General features: G+C 41.6%; 2 protein-coding genes across 4 annotated transcripts; one reads left to right on the top strand and one right to left on the bottom strand.

Moving 5' to 3' along the window:
• Positions 1-1,851: 1,851 nt before the first annotated feature.
• On the top strand, positions 1,852-8,939 carry slc35a3a (solute carrier family 35 member A3a). 3 transcript variants are annotated; one of them, XM_054789484.1, is made up of 9 exons: positions 1,852-2,063; positions 2,139-2,318; positions 2,408-2,607; positions 3,366-3,520; positions 3,595-3,717; positions 3,805-3,982; positions 4,878-4,996; positions 5,096-5,229; positions 5,314-8,939. In XM_054789484.1, exons 3-9 carry the CDS (start codon positions 2,418-2,420, stop codon positions 5,402-5,404), a joined length of 990 nt encoding a protein of 329 aa, XP_054645459.1. In that variant the 5' UTR covers positions 1,852-2,063; positions 2,139-2,318; positions 2,408-2,417; the 3' UTR covers positions 5,405-8,939. The 3 variants fall into 3 exon arrangements, with proteins under 3 accessions (XP_054645459.1, XP_054645458.1, XP_054645461.1); XM_054789483.1 differs by having other exon boundaries at positions 1,852-2,318; XM_054789486.1 differs by lacking the exon at positions 5,096-5,229 and having other exon boundaries at positions 1,852-2,318.
• fam78bb (family with sequence similarity 78 member Bb) lies at positions 7,199-19,791 on the bottom strand. The gene is made up of 2 exons (XM_054789487.1): positions 18,884-19,791; positions 7,199-13,766 (listed from the first exon to the last, which is right to left on the bottom strand). Exons 1-2 carry the CDS (start codon positions 19,147-19,149, stop codon positions 13,244-13,246), a joined length of 789 nt encoding a protein of 262 aa, XP_054645462.1. The 5' UTR covers positions 19,150-19,791; the 3' UTR covers positions 7,199-13,243.
• Between the last annotated feature and the right edge of the window lie 632 nt (positions 19,792-20,423).

Consider the following 20,423-nt stretch of genomic DNA (forward strand, 5'->3'; position numbering starts at 1 on the left):
CTGGTGTGTGAGTCTTCTTTCCTTCTCATAACTGGAGATTAACAAACACGTAAGGGGGAGGTGAAATTGGCTTAGTTAGTTTTCTAAAGTGGTCCTTTGACTTTGCACAGGTTGTGGAGAATTTCATCTCTAACATAGCGCTGCAAACCCTTGGTGTTCTCTCAATGAGCTTCATGCGGTAGTCACCTGAAATAGTTTTCACTTCACAGGTGTGCCTTGTCAGGGCTACTTAGTAGAACTTCTTGCCTGATTAATGGGGTTGGGACCATCACTTGTGTTGTGTGTGTCCAAATTTTTGGCCTGTGCAGTATGACTGCTAACATTGGCCGAGTTAATATTTCATGCTGCCTTTTATCCCTGATGCATGGCTCAAAAGGTGAGCAAATGTAGCGTATTCGCTCGGGTGAAAATCTATTATCTCTTGTAGAGAATTTAATGAGGGAACTCTAATGAATCAGTGTGATCGCAAAGTAACCATTCCTGTCGTACTGCTCAAATTATTCTTGCTCCCACGTCCACCGGTTTCCCAATAAATGGCAACACCATCTCTGAATGAGTGATATGCCAGTTTGTGATAGTCAAACTTTTCATTCAAAGCTCATGTCAACAAAGTGTGTATAAAAAAAAATCAAGTTTATAACCTTGCAAATTTTCACTCAGTCAGAAATATGTCAACTCAGGTGGCAAAAATCTTTTTACATTCAATTATGTTTAGTCATTTCAACTACTGTATAACTAGTTGGTCTCTGTCAAGTCATACTACAATGGGGCCACTAGAAATACATTCTAAAAGTTATGACAAAAAAACGCGGCCATCTTGTTTACGTGTGTGTTCCACAGCGGAAGAAGATGCGAGCGTCTTCATCATATACACAAGATTGGAGAGGCTACAGTGCGCAGGGATACGGCAGGAGATGTTTTTTAGTCCCTTTTCTTAACGCTGCACAATGTTTATAGTATCATTATATATAAAAGTGCCACTGTTTCACTGTTTAACTAATTCGGATATGGCGTCACCATTTATTTAGAACCTACGAAGTTCCCGAAGGGACGGGGAAAATAAAAATTAAAAAAGAGCATTCCCTGATGATATTATCCATCTATAATGTTAATATGTCAGAGTTGTACAATGTTAAGCTTTGATAAATGAAAAGACTAGTAGGGTATAGTTTTTATAATAATCAGTGTTAACTTAAGCATTCACACGCTGCATGCTGGCATGCCAGCGGTCCTCCGTCGCTATACTGGCGGCGACGGTGTTGCCTTTAGCAGTCACAATCTTTTGGAAACTCCACATCACGCTCCATAATAATTACGTACTCACTTTTTGTAAAATACGCTTGGTGTTATCGCCTCACATTTCAGCGGAAGTATGATAATATGACTTCAAACGCCCCCTTTCATGTGAACGCGGACGTAGGACAAAGAGGAAAACCGGACTTGACAAAGGAAGTTGACAACCACCGTCGCGGGACCAATTAAGTCTGATTGCGGATGTTAGGTTTTGTCGAGTTGCATCTTGAGCACAAAGCCTGGGTTTGTGGAGCCACTTTCCCTGTAATACAGTGTCTCCCGAGTTCATGGCTGTTGTCATACGCGAGGAGAGAGTGACAGCCAGCGGTTTTTCTTGGTGGTCTTTAAGGCGCTGGTCATGTTTTTTACGCGCGCGAAGACTGATTTTAAGACTGATTTGACGTCATACACCAGGGGTGTCAAACCCGTGCCATGGAGGGCCGAGACACTGCAGATTTTCTTTCCAGCCAGTCACTAAAGCAGGTGATTTTAATGATCAACACCTTCAGTTTGAGGGAAGGAGCTCATCAATTAAATCACCTGCTGAAGAAACTGGTTGGAGAGAAAACCTGTAGCGTCTCGGCCCTCCAGAGCACGAGTTTGACACATGTGCCATACACTAGCAATAAACACATGAGTTGTGCAGTTCGCTAACCAACCAGCAGGTGGTGCCCTACAGACAAGGAGCAACGAAGAAGAATCTGTACACGGAAGCGATTCTGACTTTTCCTAAGCCATTGTACCCGTCCAGTCCGCAGTTTATTACAATGGTAAGATAAGTTAAAATGCCGTTTAACTACATGAGGGTAATAATGTGCCTTTTCCCGCGGATGGTCGATACCCAGCACCCGGTCGACGGACGACAAGACGTGAAAGCGTGGCTGTTTTGACAGCTGAAGCTCCAATAGCTGTCTGTTGTGTGGGCACTTGCTGAGGGCAAGACAAGAACTAAGATTGCATTTATCCACAAGGATTACGTTTTGTCCCCATCTACGTCGTTTCGGGAATAAACGAAGAAATTAAAGGTAAGAGTACATTCCTCCCTTTTAAAATACCCGCTTTAAGCAAGTCAGCAACACTTCTAATCATTGTGCCCCTTTTCCGCTTCCTACAGAGCGGCGACCATGGCTACTTTCCGCCTAAAGTACCTCTCTCTGGGGGTGCTGGTGTTCCAGACCACCTCCTTGGTGCTCATCATGCGCTACTCCCGAACCCTGCAGGCCGATGGCCCTCGATACCTGGCCTCCTCTGCAGTGGTGGTGGCCGAGGTTATGAAGCTTATCATCTGTCTGCTGCTCGTCTTTAAAGAACATAGTGAGTGCATATATGTTATCACATCTTATCATAACAAGTGCCCTTGAGAGGAACAGTTTTCCATTAAAACATGCAAACAGTACTGACAAAAACAATAGAACAAAATGACCTTACCTCAGCTACTACAAATGTCTTATGATACAATGCGGTGCATGTGACGGTTTAGTAGTATTCATAGATGCGAGAACGTCAGTGTTTTGTAAGTCTCGGGTACGGCTCCAGTCTTTAATTCCAAGTCACAAGTCAAGTCTCAAGTAAAGACGTGCAAGACAGGAGAGTTCAAGTCTGAAGTCATAGGCTTGACATTTTTAAGTCCTTTCGAGGCATAAGCAATGTTTAGTGTTTACCAAATAAAATGTCATACCAAAATTTCATCTCTGCTTGTTCTTGTAGACCCAATCTCGTGTATCGTCTCGTCCCGTGTCGTGAACTGAGTGTCTCGTGACACCCCGAGTAGTGAATGTAATAGTAGTTTCGGAGTATGGTGTATGGTTATGTTATACATATACATGTTATACTATTATTACATGATGTAGCAGAGAATGTATTAGTAGTATTTCAGTTCACTCTGTAGTAATAGTTGAGGGTGTAGAAGCAAATGGTGTTGTAGTTGAAGGTCTAGCATTGTATACTGTAGTAGAGAGTCACATCTGTCCTCAGCTATATCAGTCATTGAATGACAAAAAAAATCACTTGAAAGTCATCCACAAAGGGATTTGAATGTGTGACAGTCCTCATTTTGCAATGTCCCTCTTTAGGCTACAGCGTGCGAGCTTTAAACAGCGTCCTGCGGCAGGAAATTGCCTACAAACCTGTAGAAACACTGAAGCTGGCCATTCCCTCTGGCATCTACACCCTGCAGAACAACCTGCTCTACGTCGCCCTGTCCAACCTGGATGCCGCCACCTACCAGGTACCACATCCGGCCTGTCCAGTCCTAACACGTTATTATTATCTTTGCTCACATGTAGCGCTTTCTCTCACCAGGTCACCTACCAGCTGAAGATCCTGACCACAGCTCTGTTCTCTGTGTCCATGCTGGGCCGCAGGCTGGGCGTCTACCAGTGGCTGTCTCTGCTAATCCTCATGGCCGGAGTGGCTCTTGTGCAGGTAAAGTACAAATTTATATATTTTCAGCCCCATTTTCATCGAGCTCTGCGACTAATTGGGGCACATCAATTGTATGGTATTTTGCAGTGGCCGTCTGAATCATCACTGGTCCCGGAGAAGGAGGCTGTCATGTCCTCTAGCTCCCAGTTTGTGGGCGTCACAGCGGTTCTGGTGGCGTGTTGCTCCAGTGGCTTTGCTGGCGTCTACTTTGAAAAGATCCTAAAGGAGAGCAAACAGAGCGTCTGGATCCGCAACATTCAGCTAGGTCAGTGAAAGTCAGGCCAGAAAATGCAGCTTCACTTCGCTTTTTTCTTTTTTATAAGTATACGTAGACATGTCCATACAAGAATGGTTTTGCTCTTTTGTGGTGCCAAATGACTGCCGTTAAGATACGATGGAGTGGGTCCTCCATTCCATGCCGGTATAACAATGATAATGGACACACCTGAAACCAAGGTGGCTATGTTTTGTTTATTTGTTAGGAGCTAAATTATTGAATCTCTCAGGAAGGGATGAAAGGACAGCATTGTATGTGGGGGAGAGGCGGTGTCGTAGACCTCCCCATCTGTTTAGAGATGGTTTCTCAACTTTGACGTAGATGTCCGCCGTCGAATTAAACCATAGTTTCATTTTTGTCCAGTTTTAAGTTTGACTTTTTTGACAAAGTCCATTGAGTCTTGGACGTGATGTGGTGTTTTGCCTACCAGGGGTGCAAAGATGTTGGGCACATACTTAGCAGTATTGTAAGTCACCAAGTTAATGTTGCCGACGTGGGTCTAAGATTCACTTTTCTACAGTAAAAAATGTTTTGGAATTAGAACAACTTGGAAGTCGACCAGTATCAAGAAACAGGTTGACTTTGGAGGTTCCACTTTATAGATAAATTAAGCAAAGTTAGCATATTTCCCTTAGCAGCTCCTTCAGCAGCAGACTGTTACACCCATGGTGTAAGAAGGAGAGGTTCCGCAGGTCCTTCATACCGACCGCTGTCAGGCTCTACAACACCTGCACCACCTGAACCATGTTGTAGTCACTATGTATTCTTTACTTGCGTATCTTGCTTGCTGCTGTAACAAGTGAATTTCCCTGCTGTGGGATAAATAAAGTACAATACAAAATACAAATATTTATACTTACATTTGTTTTGTTTTTTATTTCAGGGATGTTTGGCCTAGTGTTTGGCTTGGCTGGGATGCTGTCCTTTGAAGGCGATAAAGTAATGGAATCGGGAATGTTTCAGGGATACAGCACAGTCACCTGGACTGTAGTCACGCTGCAGGTCAGTCTCAACCCGACAACTGTCATGGAGTGTTTTACTCCACGCATCCGCCCACAGGGTAGGCCTCCACACGGGCCCCTCTTGTTTGTTTTCTCTTAGGCGCTGGGCGGTCTGATCGTAGCGGCGGTCATCAAGTATGCCGACAATATTCTCAAAGGCTTCGCCACGTCGCTCTCCATCATACTGTCCACGCTTATTTCATACTTTTGGCTGCAGGACTTTGAGCCCACCGGGTACAGGAAGCACCCCATCGCCACCATGTTTTCCCTTTTTAGTTTAGTTTTCGCTGTCTGATATCTTTTGTCATATTTTGCCAGCGTTTTCTTCTCCGGAGCCGTCCTCGTCATTGTGGCAACATTCCTCTATGGCTATGAAGGCAAGGTGGCCCCCAATCCCAGCAGGGCGTGAGACGGGACAGCAGGACTTCATGCTGAAGAAGGCAAAATGAGGTTGAAGGAAGTGGTGAGGGGAAAGAGGGGGGAATGTCTTGTGTTTTGTTGTTGCTGTTTTTGTTAGATGCTGCAGGATTTAGCAGGTTGGAGAGGAAGAGTTTAAAAGAAACAAAAAGCACAATGCTGTTTACACCCAAAGTGCCTCTTCTACTCAAACAGCCGACCAGTTTGAGCATCAGTCACTTTACTGTCACGTCATTCCATCATTTGCAATAAAAACTTGCTAGCCCCGGCAGCCTTATTTATGCTGAACAGAGAGGACCTGTTAAACCAATGCAGCTTGAGCTCTGCAGACAACTGTGAGGCATAGCAACTCCACAAGGGGGCGCTCCAGAACTTTTAAAAGTAAAAGTAAATAGAACTATATAAAAGTATTAACACCTTAGCGTTCCAATGGCCCGCCAACAGTTGGTAACATTAACCTGTGTTTTATATTTGGGTGTAAAGGGGGGTTATACATAATTGTAAAGCTTGTTTGGCTGCAATTTGACAGATATACAGCATTCCGGGATATAATTTTAACTTCAGGCACACACAACACTAATGTTAGAACAGTCGCACACATACAGTAAAAGTACAGGTGTCAATCGCTATATCGAGGTTCGAATATTGCTCCCTCACCCTATTGCATTTTTTTCCAAAAATAAGTAATAAATTATCACTGTTTTGTGGTTGACTGTGTCCTTTTTATTAGCCAAAAATAGTTGAAAGGGAGTGTCGTATTCTGGTCACTTGGCATCAGTAATGTTATGAGACATTGCGTTAGATTACATTACCTTTCACCAAGAATGGCCTGGGACAAAAAATTGGCCCTGGCCTTTTTGGTCCAGACCGGCCCACTACAATTCGCGCGCATATACTGTGCCAACTCGCCCCATTGATGTACATGTAAACACACAAGTCCTTAATAATACCACTATACTAAACAATATCCCTCTACTGTATATTCTGGAGCCGTGAATCCATAAATGAGTGAAATCGTTTATGCTTGGGTCTCTGTTGAGATCATGTCCACAGGAGCTCACAAATCTGGGCATGAAAAGCATAGGAATAATGTGGAATAGTTCTCAACAAGATTGCATGCAAAAAAGTCTGCACGCAATCAGAACTTTGACTAGTTGACAATAATATAACCATCGGATTTTCTGTTGTTATTGTAACAGTAGTGATTTAGTCATTGTAACTGTCAAGGACCATAAACACCGACTGAAAAAATGTCAAGCGTAGATATTGTTTAAATTGTTACATCAATGTCTTTCATGATGGAAGCGTTCTGAACCATTTGCAGTGTCGGATGCCCACAGATTCAAATATTAATGTAAATAAAAGGTCTGATATTAAAATAAGTTCAGTTTACGTGACCCAGGCAGAACAAACGGCCAACATGTTATTAACTTACAGAGTGAGATGAACGCGAACTCCTGGCCAGCTAGCAAAACACCGTGGAGAACGTCCAAGCGCTCACAGACAGACACAGATTCAAATATTAATGTAAATAAAACGGCTGGTATTAGCGGACCTGTAAAGTGCAGCAATATATAATTAAATAAACGGTCGTTCATTGGCCCTTTTTGGCCGAGGTTATGTTTGTAACACGAGGCTCTTCCGTCCCCTCTCCTCCTCCCTCCACTCATCAGTGTTCACCAACAAGTCGACAGTCAAGGTGAAAGTAATGGTAAATGTTCATTTATCCATTTCATGTTGTGCATTTTGGGTTTTCGTCGGGCCTTTTGGAGGATTAATACAAAACAATCCATATATAATACATATTGAAGCAAATTGTACGTATCTTTTGCCTAAATTAAGCATTTTCAAGCATAAAATTGGCTAAATGCACTAAAATACAAATATAAACCATTAAGAATACATTCAAATTGTGAGTGCAGTATTCAAAATTAGTCACTAGGTGTCAGTAAGTGTTTGGTGAGACCAGCACCAGACTTCATTGCCAGAAGAACAGGCTTTTATTGCAGGTTTAAATGATCTCACAACAGGCACAATAATAATAACATAATAATAATCATAATAATAACACGGGCTACTGTTGCGGCAATAACCCACCGCTACACATTCTTCTCCCCTACTAGCACCGGAACGCATTTAGTGCGACACACATGAATTCTATTTGGCTTTTTTTTGGGGGGGGGGGGCTTTTTCTTTCATTATATATGCTATTTTGGGTAATAAGAATGTAAAGGTGCCTATATGGGTGTTATTTAATGTCTAAAGTGTTCTAATAATGTTAAACATTTAGAAGATGGTAAACAGGTTTTCTATGCTCTAACTATGAAAATATTCAATTTACAAAGAAGGGATCCCACTTTGCAGAAATTCACTTATCACGGTCGGGCCTGGAACCAATTAACCACAATAAACGAAAGATTACTCGCTATATATATATAGGCCAGTGGTCCCCAACCTTTTTTGAACCACGGACCGGCTTGTGTTCCCACAAATCTCCAACGGACCGGGCGGGAGGGGGGATGGGGTGTCATACATTATAGCGATCTAATTTATCTTATTTCTTATGTATTGTGTAAAACTAAGACATGAATAACATCAAATTAAAAGAACAAAATGAATGCCATCCACCAGTTCAAGTTCCAGCCAAGTTTTTCCAGAGAGATTATTACATCGCTGTTTGACGTGTGTGGTAAAAGGCAGTGCGCTAGCATGAATTAACTTGAGACAAATGTGCACATTAGCACTCAATAAGTCATCAAAACTTACCTTTATGCATTCCCACATAGTATCAGCATTTGAGACCAAATATGAGGTGAAAGAAAAATGGTAAAAATACAGTAGTAGTCTATCTGTGCGGCATGAGATAAAGTTAGCACACGCACAATGGACATGCGTCAAATCAGACGGATGTAACAGAGAGAATCCGGCCACTCCTCAAAATAAAACATAACAAAAATGAAATAATGGAAATGCCCGGTACCGGGTCGCGGCCCGGGGGTTGGGGACCACTGATATAGGTGAATCTAAAAGGATAAAATTCTGCTTGTTGCCTTTCAACAGAGCTCAAAACATGACTTCAAATAGTTCAAAGACTTTTTTACACTTACTTTGGGTGTGACTTTTTTTTTTTTCGGCAATTTAGCACAAAAAAAATCCCGGAATTCTAAGGGGTTAATTAAAATGTACAATGTCACATTTGATGTAAATAATGGCACATTTAAGGTATAGCATTAATGACTATACCTTAATGACTATACTATACCTGAAACAGGCACTGATCAGATCTTTTATTTCTGTTAAAGGGGACAAAATAGTAAAATGTAACTATGTAGTCCAGCTACATCTGAAATTCACTGGCTTTTTGTTGCCGATCAGAGATTTGAGTTGAATTGTATGATTTTTTTTTGACTGTTATTCTTCTTCGGAAACAACTTTGTTTTTTGTTTGTTTGCTAAAAAAGCGGGTATGGTTACATTGTCAATGAAATCACTACTAAGAGAATATTTTTATAAAGTGAACCAAAAATCTTTCTGAATGTTGTGCTGCTTGTATCTTATCTTCCATATATTTTTCCCTAAAAACATAATTTTCACCCTCTTACTATAAGGAAAAAAACACAATTGAAGGAATTAATTCACACTTAAAATAAATGTAGGCATTTGTTTTAATGAATTAAAAACACTGCATGCAAATGCTTGAGAAGAACTTGTTTGTTGTCCTTCCACATGTAACACGATGGAACGCTACACGAGTGTACCCCCTTTTGTACCATTCACTTTTTAAACGGGGTCTGCCTCCTTGTAAAACAGCCTCTGCCTTGCAGTCCTTAGGCACATCTGTAACTGGGAAAGACACTAACGGCCCTGATACACACTAATGGCAGACTCAAGTAGAAATGTTTCCCTCGCTAAATACATGCTCCTGCTATGTTAAAAGTCTGGATGTTTCCCATGATTGTCAGCGGGGGGGGGCTCAAACGCCTCATAAATGGCTCCAGTGTCACAGCTACAATTAAGGTCCACACCTCTGCTTGGCGAGGTTGTCAACAGTGTATGGGAGCGTGAAGGCTTATTATAGACTCGTAGCAAGTGGCGTGGTTACAGAAATGCAGCAGATAGAGCTGCTCTTTCGCTCAATGACATTTTCACAATACAGGCCTGTAAAAGCTCATAATTGCTCACAATCACCTAACACTTTTTAGTTCACCAACATTATATAAATATGTTTGGTTTTGTTCATTGACAATCACCCTACTTCATTTCCATTTCCTCAAATAGATACGGGGCTCCAATTATTAATAATAATAACAGGAAAGAATTAGGGAATTGAGGGAAAAAGTAGAGAAGAGGAATATTCTGGTATGTCCACTGATTAGAGCAGGCGGAAAAAAAGTTGCCGATTTATTGCGTGCGGGATGAACAGAACCAAATAATATAGTGTATTATAATGCATATCATATTGTTGTATGTATTGTTGATTAGTCGTAATGTTTGTTTGTGGCAAAAATTCTAAATAAAAAAAACAAAGACAAGACAAATAAAGGTCTTTCCTCTCTAATAAACGCCTTACTACTAATAAATGACTAGTACGCTCTGCAGTTGAGTAAGTTAATGCCCCCTCCAGCAAAATTATACGACACATTTTTTCTACTGATTCAAACAAAACCCAACCAATCATTTCTAAAATGTAGCATTTTTTCTAGATCTATATAGATAAGGGGCTTATAATCCATCTTTTTTTCCCCCCATGTAAATAACACGCTAGTGCCATGGTCCTCAGAACACAGTCGCACGTGGAGAGGTATATTTTTCTCAGTGTAAACATCAAATCTTTGTCAGTCGTGATACAACACACAGACCTCATACATTACTATTTGTAAACATACATTGTCTTGTCCTCTTACATGCCATCTCTCAGTTTTGATGAGATAAAACACAAAAAAACGACACAGTCCTGTTAAGGTGTATATGAGAAGGTCTAAGCTTTCTAAAGACGGGTTGGGAGAAGCAAGGTAGCTGTAAGTGAGCATTTTATGACTTTTTTTGTCCTCATTTGTCCCAATTACTCATCACTTAAAGGTCCCAGTATTTTTCACCAATTTAAAAAATAGTGTATTGGAAGTATATTGTCCAAAATGTAGCCTTGACGCTGGACGTGATGGAGTTTAAAAGTGCTTTTAGGTAGCCCTTCTGGGACCACGCCATATTGTGTGTCTGCAGCTTTAATGCTAATGTGCTGTGTTTGTGCACGAGTGTGTGGCTCCAAGAAGTGCTATTGTGCACTTTATCTACATACATCTTTAAGCCAACATATCATTAAGGAGTGAAACAGGAGGGCACACATGTTAGCAACAGTAGCATAGCTACAGTCCGTGAGTTACAGTGCTAACTTTACGCTCACATTTCAATAGCATCATCATGCTGAGGAGAAACAAAATGATCAAACTAGACGGATACAGAATCATTTTTGTCATAGTTTTCGTCAACGGCTCTTTTTCCCTGACAAAAAAACCCCAGATGATAATGAATCAAAACAAAGGCACTTTGACAAAAAACTATGATAAAATGAACTGACAGTTTTGTCAATGGAAAAAAAAAAACGGGATGAAAATGTGAACAGAAATGAAATCTTGTAGACAGGTGGGTGAGATTTAGGATTGCATTGGGAATATATCCAGCCACAGCTATTTTAGCTGCGTGTGGGAGAGGGCGCGGGCCCGGTGGGGGATGAGATCCAATCAGAGCTACTGTCTTTGTGAGGTAGGGCTGTTGGGAGTATTACTTTATGCTTTATGCTGAAATATTGTAACAAGTTACATGCTGCATCATGTCTACGCCTGGAAGAAAGAGAAGACCGGACATACTGACATGTCACGTTTGATACTATGGAGAACACGACACAGTGTAAACCATGTGGAGTGATTTATCACCGCTAAAAACCCAACTAACTTGAAGTCGTCCTGACAAGTGAAGCGAAGAGAAGTGACAATTTTCACAATCATGTATTATTTCCATATGTCAGTTGCATTATAGATGCCGAGTGCGTTATGCAGAGTTGATTTATTACTTCGTACAGTAGCCATATTATCATATGTGTCTTATTATTTCTATTTTTTAATTTCAGGTAAAATATAACACTAAGGCTAGGGTGAAATTCTTAACTTATTGATATATTCATTGACAGCAGATCTACAGTACTTTTTTTCTGTGAATTTTATGTATTTGAGATGCTTTGCAGGTAGTCTAAAGGTGGTTTCAAGGAAACTTTAAAGATGCCTTATTCTTCAGACTTTATATTTTAGCTGATTCAATTTACTGTCATTTTAGTGGACAAAAGTTACAGTACACTCATCCCTCACAATATCGCAGTTTCATTATTGCTCCCTCACTATATCATATTTTTTCAGAAATTAATTGATAAATGATCGCTGTTTTGTGGTAGATTAGTCAAAACATATTAAAATACAAGCGATATGAAGTATTCTGGTCACTAGGCGGTAGTAATGACACAAAACGTTGAGTCATGACCTTAACACTGCATGAAGTCGGCCATGGCATGTCAACATGATAGAGTGAAGGTTCTCCTCCCATTTCACGTGGAAGTGGTAAGAGAAGTGGTCGGTTTTTGGCTTCTTGAGTTTTGAAGAAATTTAGGCTAGCTGGTTAGCTCGCTAGCCTGTTAGCTCGCTAGCTATCGGCTGTCTGTGGAGTCCCTGCATCATAAGAGTTGAGCAGTGTGTTGTAAAGAAAGAATAGGAGTGTAAAGGTGACTATATGGGTGTTATTTCATGTCTATAGGGCCCTAATGATGTTAAAAATTGTATTTAGAAAGTGATAAACAGATTTTCTATGCTTTAACTATGAAAATATTCTATTAACATTGACTCCTATATCGCGGAAATTCATTTGTCGCGGTCGGGTGTGGAACCAATAAACCACTATAAACAAAGGACAACTTCGTTTATAGTATGACTAAAATTAAAACATGTTTTAGTAAATAAACAGGAGTAAAAGTAAACTAGGCTTTATTTTAAGATGTGTAGTGAAGCCTGAAGTAGTGGGTTTATACACGGGGTGTGCACATCTAGCTAGGACTAGGTCAGAAGTTGTATCATGTCCATGAGGAGTGACCATTGAAGTGCCTTTTTCCTCAAAACTGTAGCAAACAAGTGAGCGAAATCAGATTTTTCTCATGTATGGTGTTCATGAAGAGGCTCAAGGGACACATTACTCTTTTTAACTATTTTTTTTAAAAGCCCATTTTGCACCAGGGGACCTTTTTAAGGTTTAATCTGATGGGGGTTTTTTTGTTCGTTATTCAAAAGTGTGTCTCCATTAAATGAAGATTGTCACATAAAAATGAAATACAGGTGAAAACAATCCTCAAATTTCTTATGATAATATGTAAACATAAGTGTAGGTTGAGGCAGTCTCGTGTAACAAATCAGCAGCAATCTGGACCCATTATAGAAAACGTACAAACACGCATATCTTCACGCATTTAAAAATGCACTGTGCCGCCACATTTTGATTGATACAGCGGTGACTTCTACATCACGGCATGGCTCTCAGTGAACGCCATCAGCAGCCCCAGTGTTAGGTAAGTATCTTAAGGCTGCAGTTTCATTGTCTTTATTAATATTTAGTTTGTTTTCTGAGCCGTGGTAGCTACAGTCCATCTATTTTGAGTTTGTTTGCTCAGTTGTGCTGTGCCAAGAGACTTTCTGGATGATCGAAGGCAGCGGTAGGGAATTAAGGCGGTTGTCCCCTCCCCCTCAGGATGATAAGTGGAGAAAGGCTGTAACTGTGATGTTGTGCCAACAGTATGAACTCTACTTGGGTGGTATGACTACAAGTGGAGGACCTCTCCTGGGCCTCCACATTAGAACCTGTGCGTCATTAGCGTTGGGCCTCCCCATGGCGTTGGTCGGGATCTGCTCCATGTGGCTCAACACCCGCGGCTGTTCCTGGTGCAGCCGGCCCACCAGCCTGGCCCTGTAGCCCAGAGGCCGAGAGGGCTCCACGGCGATGTCCACCCTCATCCTCCACTTGATTGTGTGCAGCAAGATCTTCTCCCTGGAGGCGGCGTTGAGGGCCACCAGCCAGGTGGTGAAACTCTGATCTCGCTTGATGTTGGTCAGCAAAGGAGTGTTGGATTCGCTCACCGGCACGGCCCAGGTGACGCTCGGGTAGAAGTTGTCGTTCATACTAACGGTGAAGCGGGACGGCTTGGAGGTGGGGCCCACGATGGTGACTGTCTCGGTGGTGTTACCGTACCAGGGGTAGCTGACACCATCTGAGTCGCTGATGGCCCTCACCAGGCCTTCTCGCAGCTGAGGTAGCTCCCAGCTTGACCTGGAATCAAAGATACTTGACAGCTCTCACATTTTAGGAGGAAATCCCACTGAAATTGTAAGTATATTCAAATCATAACTGGACGTTTTTCTAGAAACGCAATATTTATCTGTCAGATAGTACAAAATATTTATGTTTGGTAATACAGTGAAACATCCAAAGTAAAATGCCTCAAAACCTGTCCAATTTGGAGTTCAACCAACATTTTATGGAAACATTTGTTGTTAAAACCATCATGCATGACGCTCAGTGAGCATCCCAAGGATCAACTGCACAAGTGCTTTTTCTTAGGCTTTTTTTGAGATACCAACTGCTACTACCGGTGAAGGCAAACAGGAAAAGTGTGATGACAACCATAGAACAGGAAATGGCACTTTTGCCAACATCTGGCTGCTGATTTGACAGGTATATTAACAGCATGTTTTGCTGTTGTGGTAGTGAGCAGTCTAATCAGTTGACTTAATTGAACGGATTGAAACCAATTAGCATCAGTGGCACAGCAATGATTGCTGGTTCCATCTCGCTGAGAATTTGTATACGCAAATGGACAAATACTAGAGGTGTCACGTGACGAGGCGATACACGAGATTGGGCCTACAAGAACAAGACGAGATTTTACCATTACTTTAAGGAAAAGTACAATAAAAAAACTATATGACAATATATTGCAATCGACTACTGTAATATAATTTATTTATTTATTTAATTTATTTTTTATCACTATGTTACACTCTTCTGCATTGAGTGTGTATGCTACCGGTCCCGCCTCCACCCACTGAGACAAAAAGACTGACTGAGGAGGGCTCACTCTGTTCATGCTGTTCTATGGAACAACTGCATCACGGTGCTGAAAGCAATGCACATGGTGAAATCCGTTTGCGTGAGATGAGGAAAACAGACACGCATGCACCTGGCAATATATATTGAGGCTGGAAAAATGATTGAGTTCATTCTCATTTATTGTGTGATTAATGAATTTATTATCATCTCAGGCCTCTGAATGAGAAATCTTGTAATGTTTTAATCTCACAAGATCTTGTGATACACAAACTTTTAGCTGAGCGCTCTATCATAGAAGAGTTGATTAAGGTGACATTGTGCATGCTGCAAATTATGCTATGTTTAAAAAGCCGCAATCTCGTAAAACCCGGAACATTTATATTTGATGTGCACAAAAAGTATGGTGGCCCTAAAGAGACAAAAAGGTAGCATTTTGGCTAAGTGTTCCATTATGACAGTTTATCATCCGTTTACATGACGTTTACAAGCCCAGTAAAAAAACAACTTTTTCTCTTTTGTGTTGATAAAGTGCGGAACAATGTAATGATAACCGTGGAACAGGAAATTTGACTTTTGACTACTCGAAAGGCAGCAACCACATGTTAATTGTTGTGAGCTGCCGTGTACGTTCTAATCAGTCACCACAATGTTATGGGTTTGAATATTGTAGATAGTCATCAGTAATCAAGCAGTAATTGCTGGTTCAATCCATCTGACAGACATCTCAGGCCTTTCTCTGTTTTGAAAACAATTTTACGACGTAAACATGGGCGGCCCAGACATTTTTATACGCTAAATAATTCATGGATTAATGGCGCTAATAGGATGACAATTCCTCTTGCTGCATCTGATCCCACACACTGACTGACTCGCAGCCTGAAAATGCTCTTAACGGATTGTCATCGCTTTGTTGTGTTCCCCAGCAGACTATCTAGATCTACTGTTGTCGTCCTGCGACCGATCTGATGACACTCTGGGGCCGCCAGCCAGGCCCACATCCCCCCACAGTCCATCACCCACCACCATCACTACCGAGGATTTAAAAAAAAAAAAACATCCTGCAAATGAGGCTGCACGAGTGAGTGTGTGTGTGTGTGTGTGTGAGCAGCAACTGTTTCCACTTTCTATTTGCAGCTTTTTTTCTATTTAGGTGCCAAAGTCACAGGAACAGAATCTTTCGGTGGGCGTCTTGATGTGCATGCTTCACCTGCTGGGTGCAAAAACTGCTGCTCTGAGTTTTATGTGCCACAATTCTTAAAGCCACCATAAAAAGGCCATTAACGGTTCTATTTGTTTGTTGCTTGTGTGTATGTGAATGGACATACCGATGTGTGTTACAACAAGCATAATGCTGTCATGCTGTTCCAAAGACAAAAAGTATATGTTTCGGCTCAGCGCTCTATTGCTGGGTTGCAACCATGTGATCTAGAGCAGTGGTTCTCAACTGGTGGGTCGGGACCCAAAAGTGGATCGCGGATCCATTCTGGATGGGTTGCAGACAGAGTAAAAAATTACATTAAAATGTGTACCATTTAAAGCATAAATACAATAAATACATGTATTTATAAATGTAAATGAAAGCATAAATAAACATTAAATAATTTAAAATGACTTTAAAAAAGGGTAAAATAATTAACAATATATTTTTAAAATGACTTAAATAAAAGTGTAAAAATTAATTAAAATAAATAAATATAGGGCCACGCGGTGGCCGAGTGGTGAGCATGTTGGCCACCCACTCATGAGATCGGGAAGATCTGGGTTTGAATTTCCGTTGTGCATCTCACGCATGTACAGTGGTTCTCCCTATGCATGCGTGGGTTTTCTCCGGGTACTCCCACATTCCAAAAACATGCGTGTTAGGTGAATTGGTGACTCTAAATTGTCCATAGGTATACCCACGACCCTAGTGAGGATAAGTGGCATAGAAGATGGATGGATAAATATAAAAATAAAGAATGGGTCTTAACTAAATGACCTTTGAATGTAGGTCCCAGGTTGAGACCAGCTGAGGACCCCTGATCTAGAGGCAGTCCGCATCACTTCTGGTGATGGGTCGGATGGGGGTGAAGCATTAAATACAGATACACACTCGGTGTCTTCGTACAATGTTAGCCGATTAAAACAAATAACGGTGCATGGCATTGAACATATGGTGGCTTGCATAAAACATAAAGCATGAAATAGTTGAAAACACGGCGATCAAACAGCCAAACAAAGCTTATCTTCCACGTCAGACATAATGAATGTAGCAGATGAAAATAATGCTTCAAACATGTCTATGCGCTCCTACACCAGGTTGGTCTGCATGAATAAATTCTTGTTTGGCTGCGCTGTTTTTCCATGAAGGTGTAGCTATGAGCATTAATTTGATGGAAACAATGCAATTGCGACCCTGTTAAGTTGCTTCCCAGTAGCCATGAGCGGTCCATGTTTGCTGTACTAGCTTGTATCGCTCTACAAGAACACCGGGTTAGTTATAGAAAAACAAATTGAAGAGGTGAAGGTGTGTGTTCTTGTAGTCTAGTGATAATGAAGAGAGCATTGTGGGTGTAACTTTATTACTTTGCGTGGTTTCAATTATACCTGGTGCAAACTTTCCCCTCCTCTTTATATGTTACATTTCCATCTTATTTTCTTGCAACAGAGCAGGCTTTGTAATCTTGGTGGAATATTTGTTTGGTACATTTAGATGAAGCGGCATGAGGCAATGACCAAGCTATGTTATACTTTTCTGCTGTGCCCATTTTCATGCGCATTTTGGAGTTGCAGCAATATTTTAACTTTGGTTTAGTATAAATTTAGCTTGTTGTTGGTCACTGCAAACTGGAGCGTGTTCCTACTCAGCTCCACTTGACGAGAGAGACGGGTTCAGCAGCGACATTTCTCTGTGTTTCTTCATTGTTTCTTTTTCCTTTTCACTTTTTCCCAAATCACTATTTGCACACATGCAAGAACACTGCATGGATGTGGTATTAACGCTCTGACTTTACATCAGTGATTCACAACTGGTGGGTCGTGGGGTCTTTTCCAAAGAAATAATGTCATTTTGACCCTATGCTTGTGAATGCACTTTGGGTCTGTGCTATTCACTTGCTATGCCACCACGGGGCGCGTGCTATGTTGGCGACTTGGTGAAGCTTGAGGGGGAAGGCAAGGACGTGGAGGGTGGACTTTAACGTGCTGTCTGTCCGACACGCAGGTGTAAATATGAGCTACTTTGCTGAGAAGAGGGCAGTGCTGCAGCTCACATTGTGTTTCGTGGAGGAATTCCGCCAATAATGAAGACTGTCGGGTACAGTATGACAGGAGTGGGAGGCGTTGCATGGCCATTTTGATCTATTAACCCAGGCAGAGGGGTGGTTTACAGAAAAAATGGTCTTCCTATTATTAAACAGTGTTTGAATCAGAGCAACTGGCCTTGCTTGATTTGATGTTTCACCTCTCATCCAGGTCCCTCTGCAAATGTTCTGATTCACCTCCCCAGATACCATGTACTAAAAGCCTTCACGGACACGCTTTGTTCCAATCATTTTTGAATTTGTGGATAAAACTTATGCATATAATATGGGGCTCTCAAAGGCAATTCTTGGTTCTTTGTTGCCAAGAACAAATAAATACGGGGGCTGTCAAAGGTCTCAAAGGTGGCTTTTTGGTTCTTTGTTGTGCACAAACAAAAAGTATAGGGACCTTAAAAGGTCAAAGAAGATGCTTTTTTTGTAAAAGGGTAAAAACTTGACTATAAAAGTTGATGTAAAAAAAACAGTACATCCAGCAGGCTTTTACATGGCAACCAACAGGAAAAGCAAACAAAAGGTATGGTGGTCTTAAAGGTTAAAAAATGCAATGAGATTGATATACAGTATAACTTAATGAACCACAAAAGTGGCATTGTTTTGCAACAATTAAAATGAAGTGTTGATGATTACGTTTGGCAATTGATAAAATACTTTACAATTTTACTTTGAACCAACAAAAATGCCCATAGTATTGGTAAAGCAGTACATTCTGTAACACAAACGATCAAGGCTATTATTGTTTAATTTGGAGCAAATGGGGGGCCTGGGTGAAATTAGATAGAACTGTATATTATCTTTAATAAACAAAAAACGAAAATGGCTCAAAGGACAATAACGACCGTCTTAAAGGCATAAACTGCACAAAACACAAATGTCTGAGACGAATTTACCAGAGTTTCTCGTGGGGTTTGGGGCCAACTTCACGCATGGGTTGCCATTTTGGGTCTCAAACCACAGTCTGGGAAGCAGTACAATAGTTGAAAAAGCCCCATACGGCTTTGCAAGTGGTGGTGTTTGATGCAAGAAGTGTAAACTCACATGCCAATGTTTCCATAGGTGTTGTAGAACTCCATCTGGGTGCACGCCTGGATCCAGCCCACCACCCACGTCTCGTTGCGCGGAATGGGCGGCATGACGACCCGCGCCGATGCTTTGAAATAGGGGGTCTTGTAGCGAAGCACAATGGGCGACTCCTCCTCTATGGCCGTGGGGCAGTGGTCGATGGTGGCCGCCAGCTCGCACACCGCGATGTTCTCCCTCCGGATGCGCGACTTGTTGCAGGCGATGCTCTGGATGCAGCCCATGACGGTGAGGAGCTGCCTGAAGACCGGCCGGGAGATTTGCAGATGCACCGCGGACTGGGAGTAGACCTGCTGCGGCGCGACGAGGTCCGGGCATCCGGTGGGGGTGGAAGAGAAGGTGGGTGATCACCACACTCTCAAAGCCACCAGCCAGTCTTCAGTCTGAGGGGGCCGCAGGTGGGTCCCTGTGTGGACCAGTCAAGTTCTGTCCCTGGTTGATCCAATCCTACCCCGTGACTTCCTCTTTCTTCCCGGAGCTGTCATGTCACAAGAGGCGAAGGAGGCACCGGGGCGACGGCATGGGGACCTGCAGGTCGGGCGTCGGTGCTTGTCGATGCGGCAGAAGAGCACATCAGAGGCTGCTGCTTGTAACCTGAGAGGTGGTTTTACGATCCAGGCCACTCGGTGAACAGTCCACTAATCTCAATCCACAACCATCTTCCGACTGTACACATTTGCCAAACACCGGTGGTCCATTAGGTACAGCCCAGCGTCCTGAACCATCCTGGTGCATCCTGCGTGTCGCTGTTCATTCTGCGTGGTGCTGAACATGATGATGCCCAATGGACCAATGAACGCCACACACACTGCGTGGGAGTGCCCGCGTCTGCACACTATTGAGTGGCTTTAAACCCTCCCCAATTCCTCTTCCTTATGCTTATTAACCACCTCACCATCCTAAATGCAGGTAAGTGATGTCTATTGCTCTTCTTTGCTTAATTTATGTGTCTCATAATTCAAATGCTATCTCACAAACTGCTGTTATATACAATACTAAATATTCTCAAACGAGATGTAATTTAATCAATAGGTCAATTGGCTTTTAGACTAGCTTTTTGCATTTTAACACTAACTTTACGATTTTATTCATGACAATGAAAAACATTTTACCTTGTCCTGGAAGAATGTGATGGTCATGAGTTATCTTATTTCGAATATGCTGTTAAAAACTTACATTAAAATACATCATATGTTTACACGTGCACAATTCAATATGTAGCCTACGGAACGGAGTAGGAAAAAAACAGAGCTTATTTAATCATACCCCTTCTCCATGTCTCAGCCATGACTGACAATGTTTAACTGTCTTTTTATTTGTAAAATAAAACGATAAAAGTGTAGTGGTAATGTTAATAGGGTTTGTAGATGCTTTTGCTTGTTCAATATTTTTTTAATGAATACAATAAATTAGAGAACAAAAAAGAAAACAAAAGGAAAAAAAATCGACTCATGGTTTTAACAAATAAATTTTACAATACTTCTGTTGAAGCGTGTAC

This window comes from Dunckerocampus dactyliophorus, chromosome 10 (genome assembly GCF_027744805.1).
Source record: "Dunckerocampus dactyliophorus isolate RoL2022-P2 chromosome 10, RoL_Ddac_1.1, whole genome shotgun sequence".
NCBI classification, from domain to species: domain Eukaryota; kingdom Metazoa; phylum Chordata; class Actinopteri; order Syngnathiformes; family Syngnathidae; genus Dunckerocampus; species Dunckerocampus dactyliophorus.